General features: G+C 36.3%; 1 protein-coding gene across 1 annotated transcript; it reads right to left on the minus strand.

Annotated features, from left to right (window-relative positions):
- Nucleotides 1-4,164: 4,164 nt before the first annotated feature.
- Nucleotides 4,165-5,103, minus strand: LOC110331621 (olfactory receptor 1500). The gene has a single exon (XM_021212390.1). It carries the CDS (start codon nt 5,101-5,103, stop codon nt 4,165-4,167), a length of 939 nt encoding a protein of 312 aa, XP_021068049.1.
- Nucleotides 5,104-13,430: the final 8,327 nt, after the last annotated feature.

Genomic DNA, 13,430 nt, shown 5'->3' on the forward strand with positions numbered 1-13,430 from the left:
AGAGGGAGAGGGAGAGGGAGAGGGAGAGGGAGAGGGAGAGGGACCTGACCTAGAATGAACGTTTTTCCTTGATCACAAATCTGTCTCACGCCTATTTCTCTTCTTAGTGCAATTTATAAAAACTCATTGTATTACTTATTATGCAGCCTTTACTTACTATTTGATGAGGAAGGGGGCATTCTATTCTTGATTGTAATTTTATTACATCTTTTTGGGAAAAAATTAACACCATCTCTTTAAACATTCTAAAATTATTTAAATCAAATCAGGAATCTATAGCATCATTAATTCATCTAAACAGCATTAATTCTTAAAAGGTCATCTTCATGTTGATCAGCATGAAATTTGCCCAAAAGGGTGGGCTGATGCTCAGGAATCATTGGGCTACGTAACTGTAGCAGGAAAGACTTATCAGCAGCAAAAAGCAAGCCTGAGGCAAAGTCTCTGGGGCTGTGCCTCTTCATCCATCACAGCCCTGCTAAATGGTGAGCCTTACACAGAAAATTCACTTGCTCGCTGTAGCCTTTCCTAGATGCCTTCTGTCATATATAATATGTATTTAACATAAATTACACATATGCATATGTATATGTACACACATACATATAAATTACATGTACATTACATATATATACTTATACATTACATGTACATATGTATATATTACATGTATATATGAAGACAGTTGTAGAACTTCAAAATTTTAAAGCTATTGAGTCTTGTGAAAATTTAATATTCTCTCAAAGTATCTATTTCTATTAATTTCAAACTTGTTTGATGTATACAATACATCTTCACCATATCTTTCTCAGTACCTTCTCTCCATCTCTTTGCCCTCCTCCCCTGTACATCTGTCTTATAAACTATGGTCATTAATAATTATTATTATTATTATTATTACATTATTACTACATTATTATTAGCATTATTTCATAACCCAGAGTTCAACTAGCATTGTCCAGATGCACATGACTGTGGGGTTATCAAGTAGTATGTGGGCAACCTGACAATGTCCACCCCTCTCCACAGAAAAAGAGACTCTCCCTCTCCAAGCAGCTGTCAACTCCCAAGAGCTCCTCATCCAGGAGTTGGGCATTAGGATCCCCTCCCACTTCCATGCTATATTATTTTAAAATTCAAAATTCAATTACATCACTTCTCTTCCATTCTTCTGTCATACTCCTCCTATAACTGACACCTATCCCAAACTCACAGCTTCATATTCTTTAATCTTTGTTGTTACATGTACACATAAGCAAATCCACATATAAATACAACTTACTGGGCTCATTTAGCATTGCCTGCATGTATATGCACCTAGATACATACAGAATGCATGTATCTGTATTGGATAACCCATCTGGGGGCGTAACACTACAGGACAAGAATGTTCCCCTCTCTCTGTAATTGTCAATTACCAGTAGCTCTTCATCTAGGGGTAGGATGTAACGTGGTTGAAATTAATCAAACTGGGCATTTTAACTGGTATGATCTTGTACAAGATTTGTTCAAGTGACCACTATCACTGTAAGTTTATGTTTGCAAGAGCTCTCTCATCACCAGAGGTCAGTATCTCACAGTTCTTCAGTCCATCCACTTCCTCTTCCAAACATTCTACCACTTTTCCCATAATGCTCCCTGAGACTTGGAGGAGGGATAGTCCATATAAGATCACATCTATGGATGCATGTCATAGTCACTTGCACTCAGTCATTGAACATTTCTGGGACTCAGGATTCACTAACGTTAAAAACATAAATATGCAGAAATCCATGACCTTTTGAATGACCATTGCCATATGGCTTTTAAGGTATTTGAATGAAATTTCACTATGAAATATCTGCTCTTTACATTTGCCTTGTATGTAAATTAACCTACACAGTTGCATGCACCAATAATTCATTCATTTTTGTTGTTGAATAAAATTTCACTGTATGAGTATAATATATTTTATTGATCATCCTTTGATCATTCTATTTGTGACCATTATACATTGTATTTTCATGAATAATAAAAACAAAACCAAGTTTTTGAATCCCACAGCTTGTTTTAGCTGTGTCCAGGTGAATAGTTTCTCATTCATATGGTAACCTTATAATCAATAACCCACAGGCCCAATGTCAATGTTCGGGAGTTCCATCTCACAAAGGGTCTCACTATTCATCTCAGTCTGACCTCACAGGATCTCACTTTGCACTTCAGACTGACCTCATTCGATTACACCGTGCAGTGAGCAAGGCTAACATCTCATGGTTTCATTATTCAGTGAAGATGATTTTACAGGGTCACACTGTGCAGTTGGGCTGGCCTCACATTTACATTGATCATTCTGCCTGAGCTGCATGTGTGCTGGGATCACAGGCATGTTATTACACCTGCCTTGATTTCTAACATTTGTGTTCAATTTTTTTGTTAACTTCTCTTGTTCCTTACCTTCCCTTTTCTTTAAATCACTTCCATTTCCACATAGTCCATCTTCAACATTATATATGGTATTCATCACACTGTATTATGCTAATACAATTTTATGCTTTTATGTGTAAATTAAATTTTTGAAAATGTTTAAATATACAGATGCTCTAGGCTAGATCTTTGCATTGTGGTATTTCTTTGCATTACTCAGCAGAGCTTTTGTTTCCATTCTATAGCTATTATACATAATGTCATTATAATTGCATATAGAATTTATTTCTGCCTTTTAAACTTCATTTTTCACATGAGGAGGAAACAGACTTAATTTACATATTTATGTCATGCCCATTATAATTATATTGTATTGTGACAATGAGATTTCAGAGTTTAGCTGTGACAACAGCAGGTGCACTCTTAACTACATGAGAACTACAATACTAAATATTATAAAACAATATTCAATAAAAAGGTAAAAGTCAAAATTCTATGATAAGCTATTATCTACTTTTGTAAATGTGTTGTGTGTGTGTGTGTGTGTGTGTGTGTGTGTGTTTAAAGAAGAGTGGTTATGTAGATTGGTGGGTGGAAGATGATATCAGATTTCAAGAAACAGGATAAAGTACAAAGAGAAAACTGTGGAAACAGAAGAGCTCAAGGTGTGCATAATTTTATTAATGATTACACAGATGCTCAAGTGGGTATGTACCCCTGGCAGTGAGAAGCCCTCTGAGGTAGGACTGGCTTCACATGAAGATGGTGTGGCAGGGGGTAGTAGACAATAGAGTATAAACAACTGGATTTGTGTGTCATCAAATACCAAGGACAACTGAGGAAATGAATGGACCAAAGTTATTCCATGCCATAGTCTCATAAAATATAAAAAAGAAAAAACTCTTCATTCTACAATAATGAAACAAAAAAGTGGAATTGCTTTATGGTCTCATACACATTAACACATCACCCCTTCATGTGAGACAAGAAATCATTTAACTTCATGATTTTCTTTCTAAGGATCAGAACCTTATCTACCTCTTTGAGATTGTTACAAGGGTATAAAAAAAGCTATCCACTAGAAATGGGTATTTGACAAAGCAAAATAAGAATACACATAAGGTATTACCAACTTCAATCTTTGTTCTTTCCCTCATCTTAGAGCAGTAAACTGAATGTTCTGTAGTTATTAATCAATTCGAAATTAAAATATATTATACAAATTGCAATTATAAAAAATGATTCTAACAAATTTGTTCAGCATCAAGACTACTCAGGAAATATAACATGGGAAGAAAGTATATGGGGACTTCAGAGAAAAATATAATGTTAAAATCAATATGAGAGAACCCGTAGGAGAGACTAGAAGAAAGCTGGCTAGTGAAGAGATTTCATGAATATACAGTGTCATAAATCCATTAATTAAATTATTTCAACGGATACATCTGTGCATACAGAAAGCAGGTTAACATGATAAAATTTTGCAGTAGCATAAAGGAACAGAGACCACATCACACAGTATCTCATCCACTGTGCATTTATAGGACTATTTATGCAAGATAAGGAAGAAGTTGAAGGTAGATATCAAAGACAGTATTGCCTACGTTGATTACTCCACCAAGCCTCTTCTTGTTCATGTATTGAACAGTTATGTAAAATAGACTTCCTTGTAAGTACTATGATGAGGGACAATATCTGATATAAAATATCAATATTGATACATTTATACATAAAATTAGATAACAATCCAAAGTACTGCCATCACAGAGAGATTTTCTTACTGAAGATAACTCTTATTAGGGCCCTCTTCATGTCTCTGTTCCTCAGGCTGTAGATGAAGGGGTTCAGCATGGGAGTCACCACTGTGTACATCATGGCCATGGAAATCTCCTTCACAGTAGAATTATTACCTGGTGGACATAAGTAGAGACCAATAATTGTCCCATAAAACAAGGTCACCACAGATAGATGGGAACCACAGGTGGAGAAGACCTTGTGGATGTCCTGAGAAGATGGAACCTTGAGAATGGAGAAAAAAATCCTTACATAGGACATAACAATGAGTAGAAATGGGATAATACTGATGATCCCTCCCATGATAAATATCATCAACTCATTAACATAAGTGTCTGAGCAGGACAACTTTAGAAGAGCAGAAATGTCACAGAAAAAGTGAAGAATGACATTCTTCTCACAAAAAGACAATCTAGCCATGAGTAGGGTATGCAGCAGTGCATGGGATGTTGTCAGCATCCACAGTAGTAGCACTAGTGAAGCACAAAACCTGGTGCTCATGATGCTGGTATAATGCAAAGGAAAACAGATGGCCACATAGCGGTCATAGGCCATGACCACAAGAAGGAAGCTCTCCATATCTCCAAAAACCATAAAGAAGTACAACTGTGTCAAGCAGCCTGCATAGGATATGGATGTTACATGGTTCTGCATGTTCTGAAGCAATTTGGGCATTGTGACAGAGGAAAAGCAGAGATCAGAGAAGGACAAGTTGCTGAGAAACAAGTACATGGGTGTGTGGAGATGGGAGTCCAGTCGAACAAGGAGAATGATTAACATGTTTCCCAAGACAATGGTGAGGTACATGGCCAGGAACAGGGCATAGAACAGGAGATGATACTCTGATGAGATGGGCAGACCCAGGAGGAGGAACTCCAAGATGATAGTTTGGTTCTTTCCAGCCATGCTTCCAATGACTTTAAGAAGAAAAGTACATTTCCTTAAACTCCCAGTGGTTGAGACTGTATGAGATCATTGATCAATTCCACTCGTTTGTCTCACTTGTTTATTAAAAATAATTTTCCTTTATTGTTCACATTCTTTTGTTTTTATATTCTTTGCCTCACTGTGTCATTGAATAACCTTGGTCTATTTATTTCCTCAGTTGTCCTTGGTAGCTGATAACATACAAACCAAATCTTGTACAGTCTGTTGATACCTCCACCCAACATCCATATCCACATTTCAATAAAAAAGGACATGGATTGTGACACACAATTTATGTTGTATACTCTACAGTAATTAAACTTATGCTCATCAAAGTAATTATAGTCTCTACATTCAAATATGTTAAGTCTTTATATTTATGTTGCCTTAGCATTTTCTACTTTTCTAGTATTGACTTAGCACATTTAATTGCTTCTGATATGAAAAATGTATTGCCATTACTATTTCCTACCTGAGACATATACTCAAATTTAAGGAAAAATTTATATTAAATCCATAAAGTTATTCTTCTTCAATTTCCTCAGAATATAGTCACTAAACTTAGCCTTTTAAAATAAAATTTTTATACTCTCTTATTAGCTGCAGAGATGCAATCATGTATTTATTGAACATATTCACAAGTGCAAAGTGCAATGCTCTTTTTAATAATACTAATGACTAATAAGTTATGCTTCATATGATTCTACTGTATTCATATGATATTCATATCCATATTCATATGATTCTGCTGATAATCATGTAGGACAATAAACACAATGAACATTTTATAAAGTATCAGTTAATTTTAATCCCTCCCTTGATTTCATGTTTAGATAGCCACAACTAACAAGACAGTTTTTATAGAAACTTGTTTAAGTCTTACAAGCAATTTTGGTCAAATTACAGTTCTAAGTATTTCTATGAAGGTATTTTACTATTTTTTAAAATTTTAAGTTAGTTATTAATATATCAGAGTGGAATAACTGACATTTCATAATATGGCAAGCCTCATGTGAGCAGTAAATAGCGGTAAATTTTTAAAAAAAATAAAAACTACAGAAATATAAGGGAAATTCTGTACCTAGCTTCTCAGAATTATTGGTATTCTATAAGTTAGTGGGTCCCATGTTTTATGTAGGCTTACAAGAAGAGATTACAAAGCAAAGATCACTTCAGATGGTTACTGCTGCAGACCTAATGGACTTTAATTCTTCAGTTGTAAAACTCATAATTTTTACCTGAATAGCAGATAATTCTGTCCCAAGGAAATAGTTCTAGCATTTATTATACAATCTGTTTACCTGTAATTCTCTGGAAACCTTGATTCTGGTTTTCAAGCTGATACTCAGTTTTATAAATGGACACTCAGGGGATATGAACACTCTTGTCCATGGGTTGAAGTAATGAGCAAGTACATGCACAACTTGAAATTGTAGACCTTTGAACTTTTTTTTAATAGACTATCTCTTTGAAGCTTACTAATTTACCAAAACTAAAGACTAACTAAATGAAGGCCTAACCACTCCAGCATTGCCCCTACTCTGGAGAGTTGTTATCAGGTTGAAATGGTAAAAATGACCAGTAAGTAAATATAATAAAGCCCTTAATTAACAAAGTTATTATTAACGTAATTGTGGAACAAATTATTTCTAAATATTTCAAAGTATTGCAAAGTATAAAAGTGGCAAAGAATAATGTCATACCTGAAATTTGCCAGTGATGCTATCATAAAACTGGAAATGCAAGATCTATAGTTTGGAGGACAGTAAGATACCTCCTGAAAATTTATCTAGAATGACAGAAGGTATATTATGGTTCCTGCTTCAGATTCTGGTCACCTTTATTCATTATAAGAATGGGAAAGAACATCCTCTGCAGTCAACATCTTCTTACATGTCCTCTTCTAGCCATCTATGGACCCAAAGGGCTCTGCATCCCTGAGGAACCCTGATCTTCTACAATTACCCAAGACCTATATAGGACCAATTTGTCAAAGCTCTGAGGTGGGGGCAGATGATAATCACTGATCACTACTTAATGTACTTAATGGGAAGGTGCAAATAAAGAGAAAATCAGATGCATACTTAGCCCTCGCCTGTTTATGAAATGGACAGGACTTATGTGTAATAGAGCCTAAACTAAGGCTAAGCTATTTAAAAACCACTGAAGTAATGAAAATGCTGTTTTGAGCGAGATTCTGTATTTGTGAGAATGGAGTTGTTCAGAGAATGCTTTTGTTGCTCTAAATTCTCTTGGCATGTATAGCATGCCTCTTTCATTTCTTTTTTTTTTTTCCTTCTTATAAATATAGTAGTTTAATATTTGCCATATTCTCTTTACATTTTTATTAGATTTTTCTTTATTTACATTTAAAATATTATCCCCTTCCTTGGTTTCCCCTCTGAAAATCCCCATCTTCCTACCCCCATCCCCTGCTCACCAACCAACCCACTCCTGCTTCCTGGCCCTGGCAGTCACCTACACTAGGGAATAGAGCCTTCACAGGACCAAGGGGCTCTCCTCTCATTGATGACTGACAAGGCCATCCTCTGCTACATTTACAGCTGGAGCCATGAGTCCCACCATGTGTACTCTTTGGTTGGTGGTTTAATCCCTGGGAGCTCTGGGGGTACTGGTTGGTTCATATTCTTGTTCCTCTTATGGGGCTGCAAACACATTCAGCTTCTTGGGTCCTTTCTCTAGCTCCTTCATTGGGGACCCTGTGCTCTGTCCAATGGAAGGCTGTGAGCATCCAATTTTCTATTTGTCAGGCACTTGCAGAGCCTATCAGGAGACAGCCACTTCAGTCTCCATTCAGGAAGTACTTGTTGGCATCCATAAAAGTGTATGGGTTTGGGGATTGATATGGGGTGGATCCCCAGGTGGGGCAGGCTCTGGATGATCATTCCTTCAGACTCTGCTCCACACTTTGTCTCTGTAACTCCTTCCATGGGTATTGTGTTTCCCCTTCTAAGAAGGATCGAGGTATCTACACTTTGGTCTTCCTTCTTGAGTTTCGTGTGGTTTGTGAATTGTAGCGGGTATTCTGAGCTTCCGGACTAATATCCACTTATCAGTGAGTACATACCATGTATATTCTTTTGTGATTGGGTTACCTCACTCAAGATGATATCCTCCAGTTCCATCCATTTGTCTAAGAATTTCATAAATTCATTGATTATAATAGCTGAGTAGTACTCCATTGTGTATATGTATCAGATTTTCAGTATCTATTCCTCTGTTGAGGGACATCTGGGTTCTTTCCAGCTTCTGGTTTTTATAAGTAAGGCTGCTGTCAACATGGTAGAGCATGTGTCCTTATTACATGTTGGAGCATCTTCTGGATTAATGCCCAGGAGTGGTATTGTTGGGTCCTCAGGTATTACTATGTCCAGTTTTCTGAGGAACTGTCAGACTGATTTACAGAGTGATTGTACCAGCTGGTAATCCCACCAGCAAAGGAGGAGTCTTCCTCTTTCTCAACATCCTCACCAGCATCTGCTGTCACATGAGTTTTTGATCTTAGCAATTCTGACTGGTGTGAGGTGGAATCTTAGGGTTGTTTTGATTTGCAATTCCCTGATGACTAAGGATGGTGAACATTTCTTTAGGTTCTTCTCAGCCATTTGAGTGTCCTTAGTTGAAAATTTGTTGTTTAGCTCTGTATCCCATTTTTTTAATAGGGTTATTTGGTTCTCTGGAGTCTTACTAACTTCTTGAGTTCTTTGTATATATTGGATATTAGCCTCTATTGGATTAAGGATTGGTAAAGATCTTTCCCAATCTGTTTGTTGCCATTTTGTCTTATTGACAGTTTTCTTTGCCTTACAGAAGCTATGCAATTTTATGACATCCCATTTGTAAATTCTTAATCTTAGAGCATAAGCTATTGGTGTTCTCTTCAGGAAATTTTGTCCTGTGCCCATATGCTCTAGGCTCTTCCCAACTTACTTTTCTATTAGTTTCAGTGTATGTGGTTTTATGTGGAGATCTCTGATCCACTTGGAATTGATCTTTCTACAAAGATATAAGAATCTATTGATTCACATTCTTCTACATGCTACCTGCCAGTTGAGCCAGCACAATTTGTTGAAAACGATGTCTTTTTTCGAGTAGATGGTTTTAGCTCCTTTGTCAAAGATCAAGTGACCATAGGTGTGTAACTTCATTTTTGTGTCTTCAATTCTATTCCATTGATCTACATGCCTGTCACTATACCAATCCCATGCAGTTTTTGTTAAAATTTCTCTGTATACTGCTTGAGGTCACAAATGGTGATTCCACCAAAAGTTCTTTTATTGTTGAGAATAGTTTTCACTATCCTGTTTTTTGTTATTCCAGATGAATTTGCAAATTGCTCTTTCTAATTCTGTGAAGAATTGAGTTGGAATTTTGATGGGGATTGCATTGAATCTATAGATTGCTTTCAGCAAGATAGCCATTTTTACTATATTAATTGTGCCAATCTATGAGCATGGGAGATCTTTCCATCTTCTAAAATCTTCTTGGATTTCTTTCTTCAGAGACTTGAAGTTTTATCATACAGATCTGTCACTTGGTTAGAGTTGCACCAAGGTATTTTAAATTATTTGTGATTATAGTGAAGGGTGTTGTTTCCCTAATTTCTTTCTCAACCTGTTTATCCTTTGTGTAGAGGAAGACCACTGATTTGTTTGAGTTAATTTTATTTCCAGCTAATTTGTTGAAGTTGTTTATCAGGTTTAGAAATTCTCTGTTGCAATTTTTGAGGTGACGTAAGTATACTATCATCATCTGCAAATAGTGATATTTCGACTTCCTCCTTTCCACTTTGTATTCCTTTGATCTCCTTTTGTTGTCTACTTGATCTTCTAGGACTTCTAGTACTATATAGAATAGGAAGAGAGAGAGTGGACAGCCTTCTCCAGGCCCTGATTTCAGTGGAATGGCTTCAAGTTTCTCTACATTTTGTTTGATATTGGCTACCAGTATGCTGTATTTTGCTTTTACTATATTTAGGTATAGGCCTTGAATTGCTGTTATTTCCATGACTTTTAATATGAATGGGTGTTGAATTTTGTCAAATGCTTTTTCAGTATCTAATGAGAAGTTCATATGGTTTTTTCTTTGAGTTTCTTTATATAAAGCATTACATTGATGGATTTCCATATATTGAACTATCACTGCATCACTGGGGTGAAGCCTACGTGATCATGATGGATGATTATTTTGATGTGTTCTTAGATTTGTTTACTAGAATTTTATTGAGTATTTTTGCATCAATATACATAAGGGAAATTGGTTTGATGTTCTCTTTCTTTGTTGTATCATTGTGTGGTATAAGTATCAGAGTAATTGTGGTTTCATAGAACAAATTGGGTAGAGTTTCTCCTGTTTTTTATTTTGTGGAATAATTTGAAGAGTATTGGTATTAAGTCTTTTTTGAAGGTCTGATAGAACTCTACACTAAACCCATCTGGTCCTGAGCCATTTTGGTGGAAGGCTATTAATGACTGTTTCTATTTCTATAGGGGATATGGGACTGTTTATATCATTTCTCTGATCCTGAGTTAACTTTGGTACCTGGTATCTGTCTACAAAATTGTCAATTTCATCCAGGTTTTTTAGTTTTGTTGAGCATAGGCATTTGCAGTAGTAGGATTTGATGATTTTTTGGATTTCCTTGGTTTCTGTTTTTATGTCTCACTTTTCATTTCTGATTTTAATAATTAGGATACTGTATCTGTGCCTGCTAGTTAATCTTGCTAAGGGTTTATCTATTTTGTTGATTTTCTCATTAAACCAGCTCCTGGCCTAGTTGATTCTTTTTATAGTTCTTTTTGTTTCCACTTGGTTCATTTCAGCCCTGAGTTTAATTCTTTTCTGCCTTCTACTCCTCCTGGGTGTATTTGATTCTTTTTATTTTAGAGCTTTCAGATATGTGGTCAAGCTGCTGGTATATGCTCTCTCCAGTTTCTATTTGGAGGCACTCAGAGCTATGAGTTTTCCTCTTAGGACTGCTTTTATTGTGTCCCTTAAGTTTGGTTATGTTGTGGCTTCATTTTCATTAAAGTATAAAAAGTCTTTAATTTCCTTATTTCTTCCTTGACCAAGTTATCATTGAGTAGAGTGTTGTTCAGCTTCCTCGTGTATGTGTGCTTTCTATTGTTTATGTTGTTATTGAAGACCAGCCTTAATCCGTGTTGATCTGATAGGATGCATGGGATCATTTCAATCTTCGTGTATCTGTTGAGGCCTGTTTTGTGACTAATTATAAGATCAATTTTGGAAAAGGTACCATGAGATGTTAAGAAGAAGCTATATTCCTTTGTTTTAGGATGGAATGTTCTATAGATATCTGTTAAATCCATTTAGTTCATAACTCCTGTTAGTTTCACTGTGCTCTGTTTAGTTTCTGTTTCCATGATGAATCCATTGCTGAGAGTGGGGTGTTGAAGTCTCCCACTATTATTGTGTGTGGCAATGTGTGCTTTGAGCTTTAGTAAAGTTTCTTTTATGAATGAGGGTGCCCTTGCATTAGGAGCATAGATATTCAGAGTAGAGAGCTCTTCTTGGTAGATATTTCCTTTGATGAGTATGAAGTGTTCTTCCTTATCTTTTTTGATAACTTTAGGTTGAAAGTCAATTTTATTCAATATCAGAATGGCTACTCCAGCTTATTTCTTGGAACCATTTGTTTGAAGAATTGTTCTCTAGCCTTTAACTCTGCGGTAGTGTCTGTCTTTGTTACTGAAGTGGGTTTCCTGAATTCAGCAAAATGTTGGGTCCTGTTTACGTATCCAGTCAGTTAGTTTATATCTTTTTATTGGGGAATTGAGTCCATCGATATTAAGAGATATTAAGGAAAAACAGATTGTTGCTTCCTGTTATTTTTTGTGATTAGAGGTAGAATTATTCTTTTGTGGTTATCTTCCTTTTGGTTTGTTAAAAAGATTGTTGCATTTTTCTAGTGTGTAGTTTCCCTCCTTGTGTTGTAGTTTTACATTTATTATCCTGTGAAGGGATAACTCCACTTTGTGTCAATTGACACACAAACCAACCAGTCCACCAGCCAACACCTCATTTGGTTTAAAGTCCACTGCAAAGGTGTGGGTCTCTGATGCATACCCGATAAAGCCCTGAACTCTACGGTGTACTGGCTATTCCTGGCTGTCAACTTGACTATATCTGGAATGAGCTACAATCCAGAATTGGAGGACACACCTGTGAGATCTGTAGGCTGAAAGACACAAGGTTCTGACCTAGATCTTGGCATGGACATCTTGAGGCATAGTGGCTATGAAAAGCTTAGGCTCTGGCAAGGTAGTACATGCCTTTAATCCCAGGAGACTGAGGTAAGGAGATCTCTGACTTCAAGGTAAATTTGAGACAAATCAATTCCCAGATGTGGTGGTACACACTTTTTAAACTCGGTCACACCTTCTGCTGGAGGCCTACATAAGGACATTAAAAGAAGGAAGATTCACTCTTCAACTGCTTGCATTTACTAGCCAGCACATCTGTTGGAACCTACCTCTACAGAAGACCAGCTTAAACAATTAATTTCATTGGACTGAGCAAGTACTAGATTCTTGGACTTCCATTCCACAGCCCATTAGGTTAGTTGAACTACAGATACATAATGTAAGTCATAACAATAAATTCCCTCAATATAGAGAAACATTCCATAAGTTCAGTGACTCTAGAGAACCCTCACTATAGATAGGGTAAAGCCAACTATTACTGGTCTAAAATAGAAAAACTAACAATAAAAAGATTCCTAAATTTACTCTGCGGTACACTTAGATCAGTGCCTTATTCAGCCATCATCATTGATGATGAAAAGCTTCTTTTGTGTAGCACACAAGAATAGATGTAGAGACTCACATCCAGACAGTAAACAGAGAGTCCTTGGAACATAAACCTCAGAACTAATAGAACTCCAAAGAAAGGAAGACAGAAAAAATTATAAGCGCTAAATAGGATGGAGAATACCAGAAGAACAAGGCCCTGTGAATCAAAGGAGTAATGTTTATATGAACTCACAGAGTCTGAACAACAAGCACATGAAAGCACAGGTCTGCACCAGGTCCTCTATGTACATATTTTGTTTTTAAGCTTAGTATTTGTACAGGATTCCTGAGTCTGCTGGTCTCTGATTATTGTGCCTGTATACAGGGCTCTTTTCCTTCTGTTGAATTCCCTTGTGAAGCCTTGATGTGAAGGTTGTTTTATCTTATTATATTGGCTTTAGTCAAGCAAATAAATAAATAGTGGTTTGTTACTCTCACAACTTTTATGACACTTTTATACCAGCATGCCATGTA

The sequence above is a fragment of the Mus pahari genome, chromosome 14 (genome assembly GCF_900095145.1).
Source record: "Mus pahari chromosome 14, PAHARI_EIJ_v1.1, whole genome shotgun sequence".
In the NCBI taxonomy this organism is placed as follows: Eukaryota; Metazoa; Chordata; class Mammalia; order Rodentia; family Muridae; genus Mus; species Mus pahari.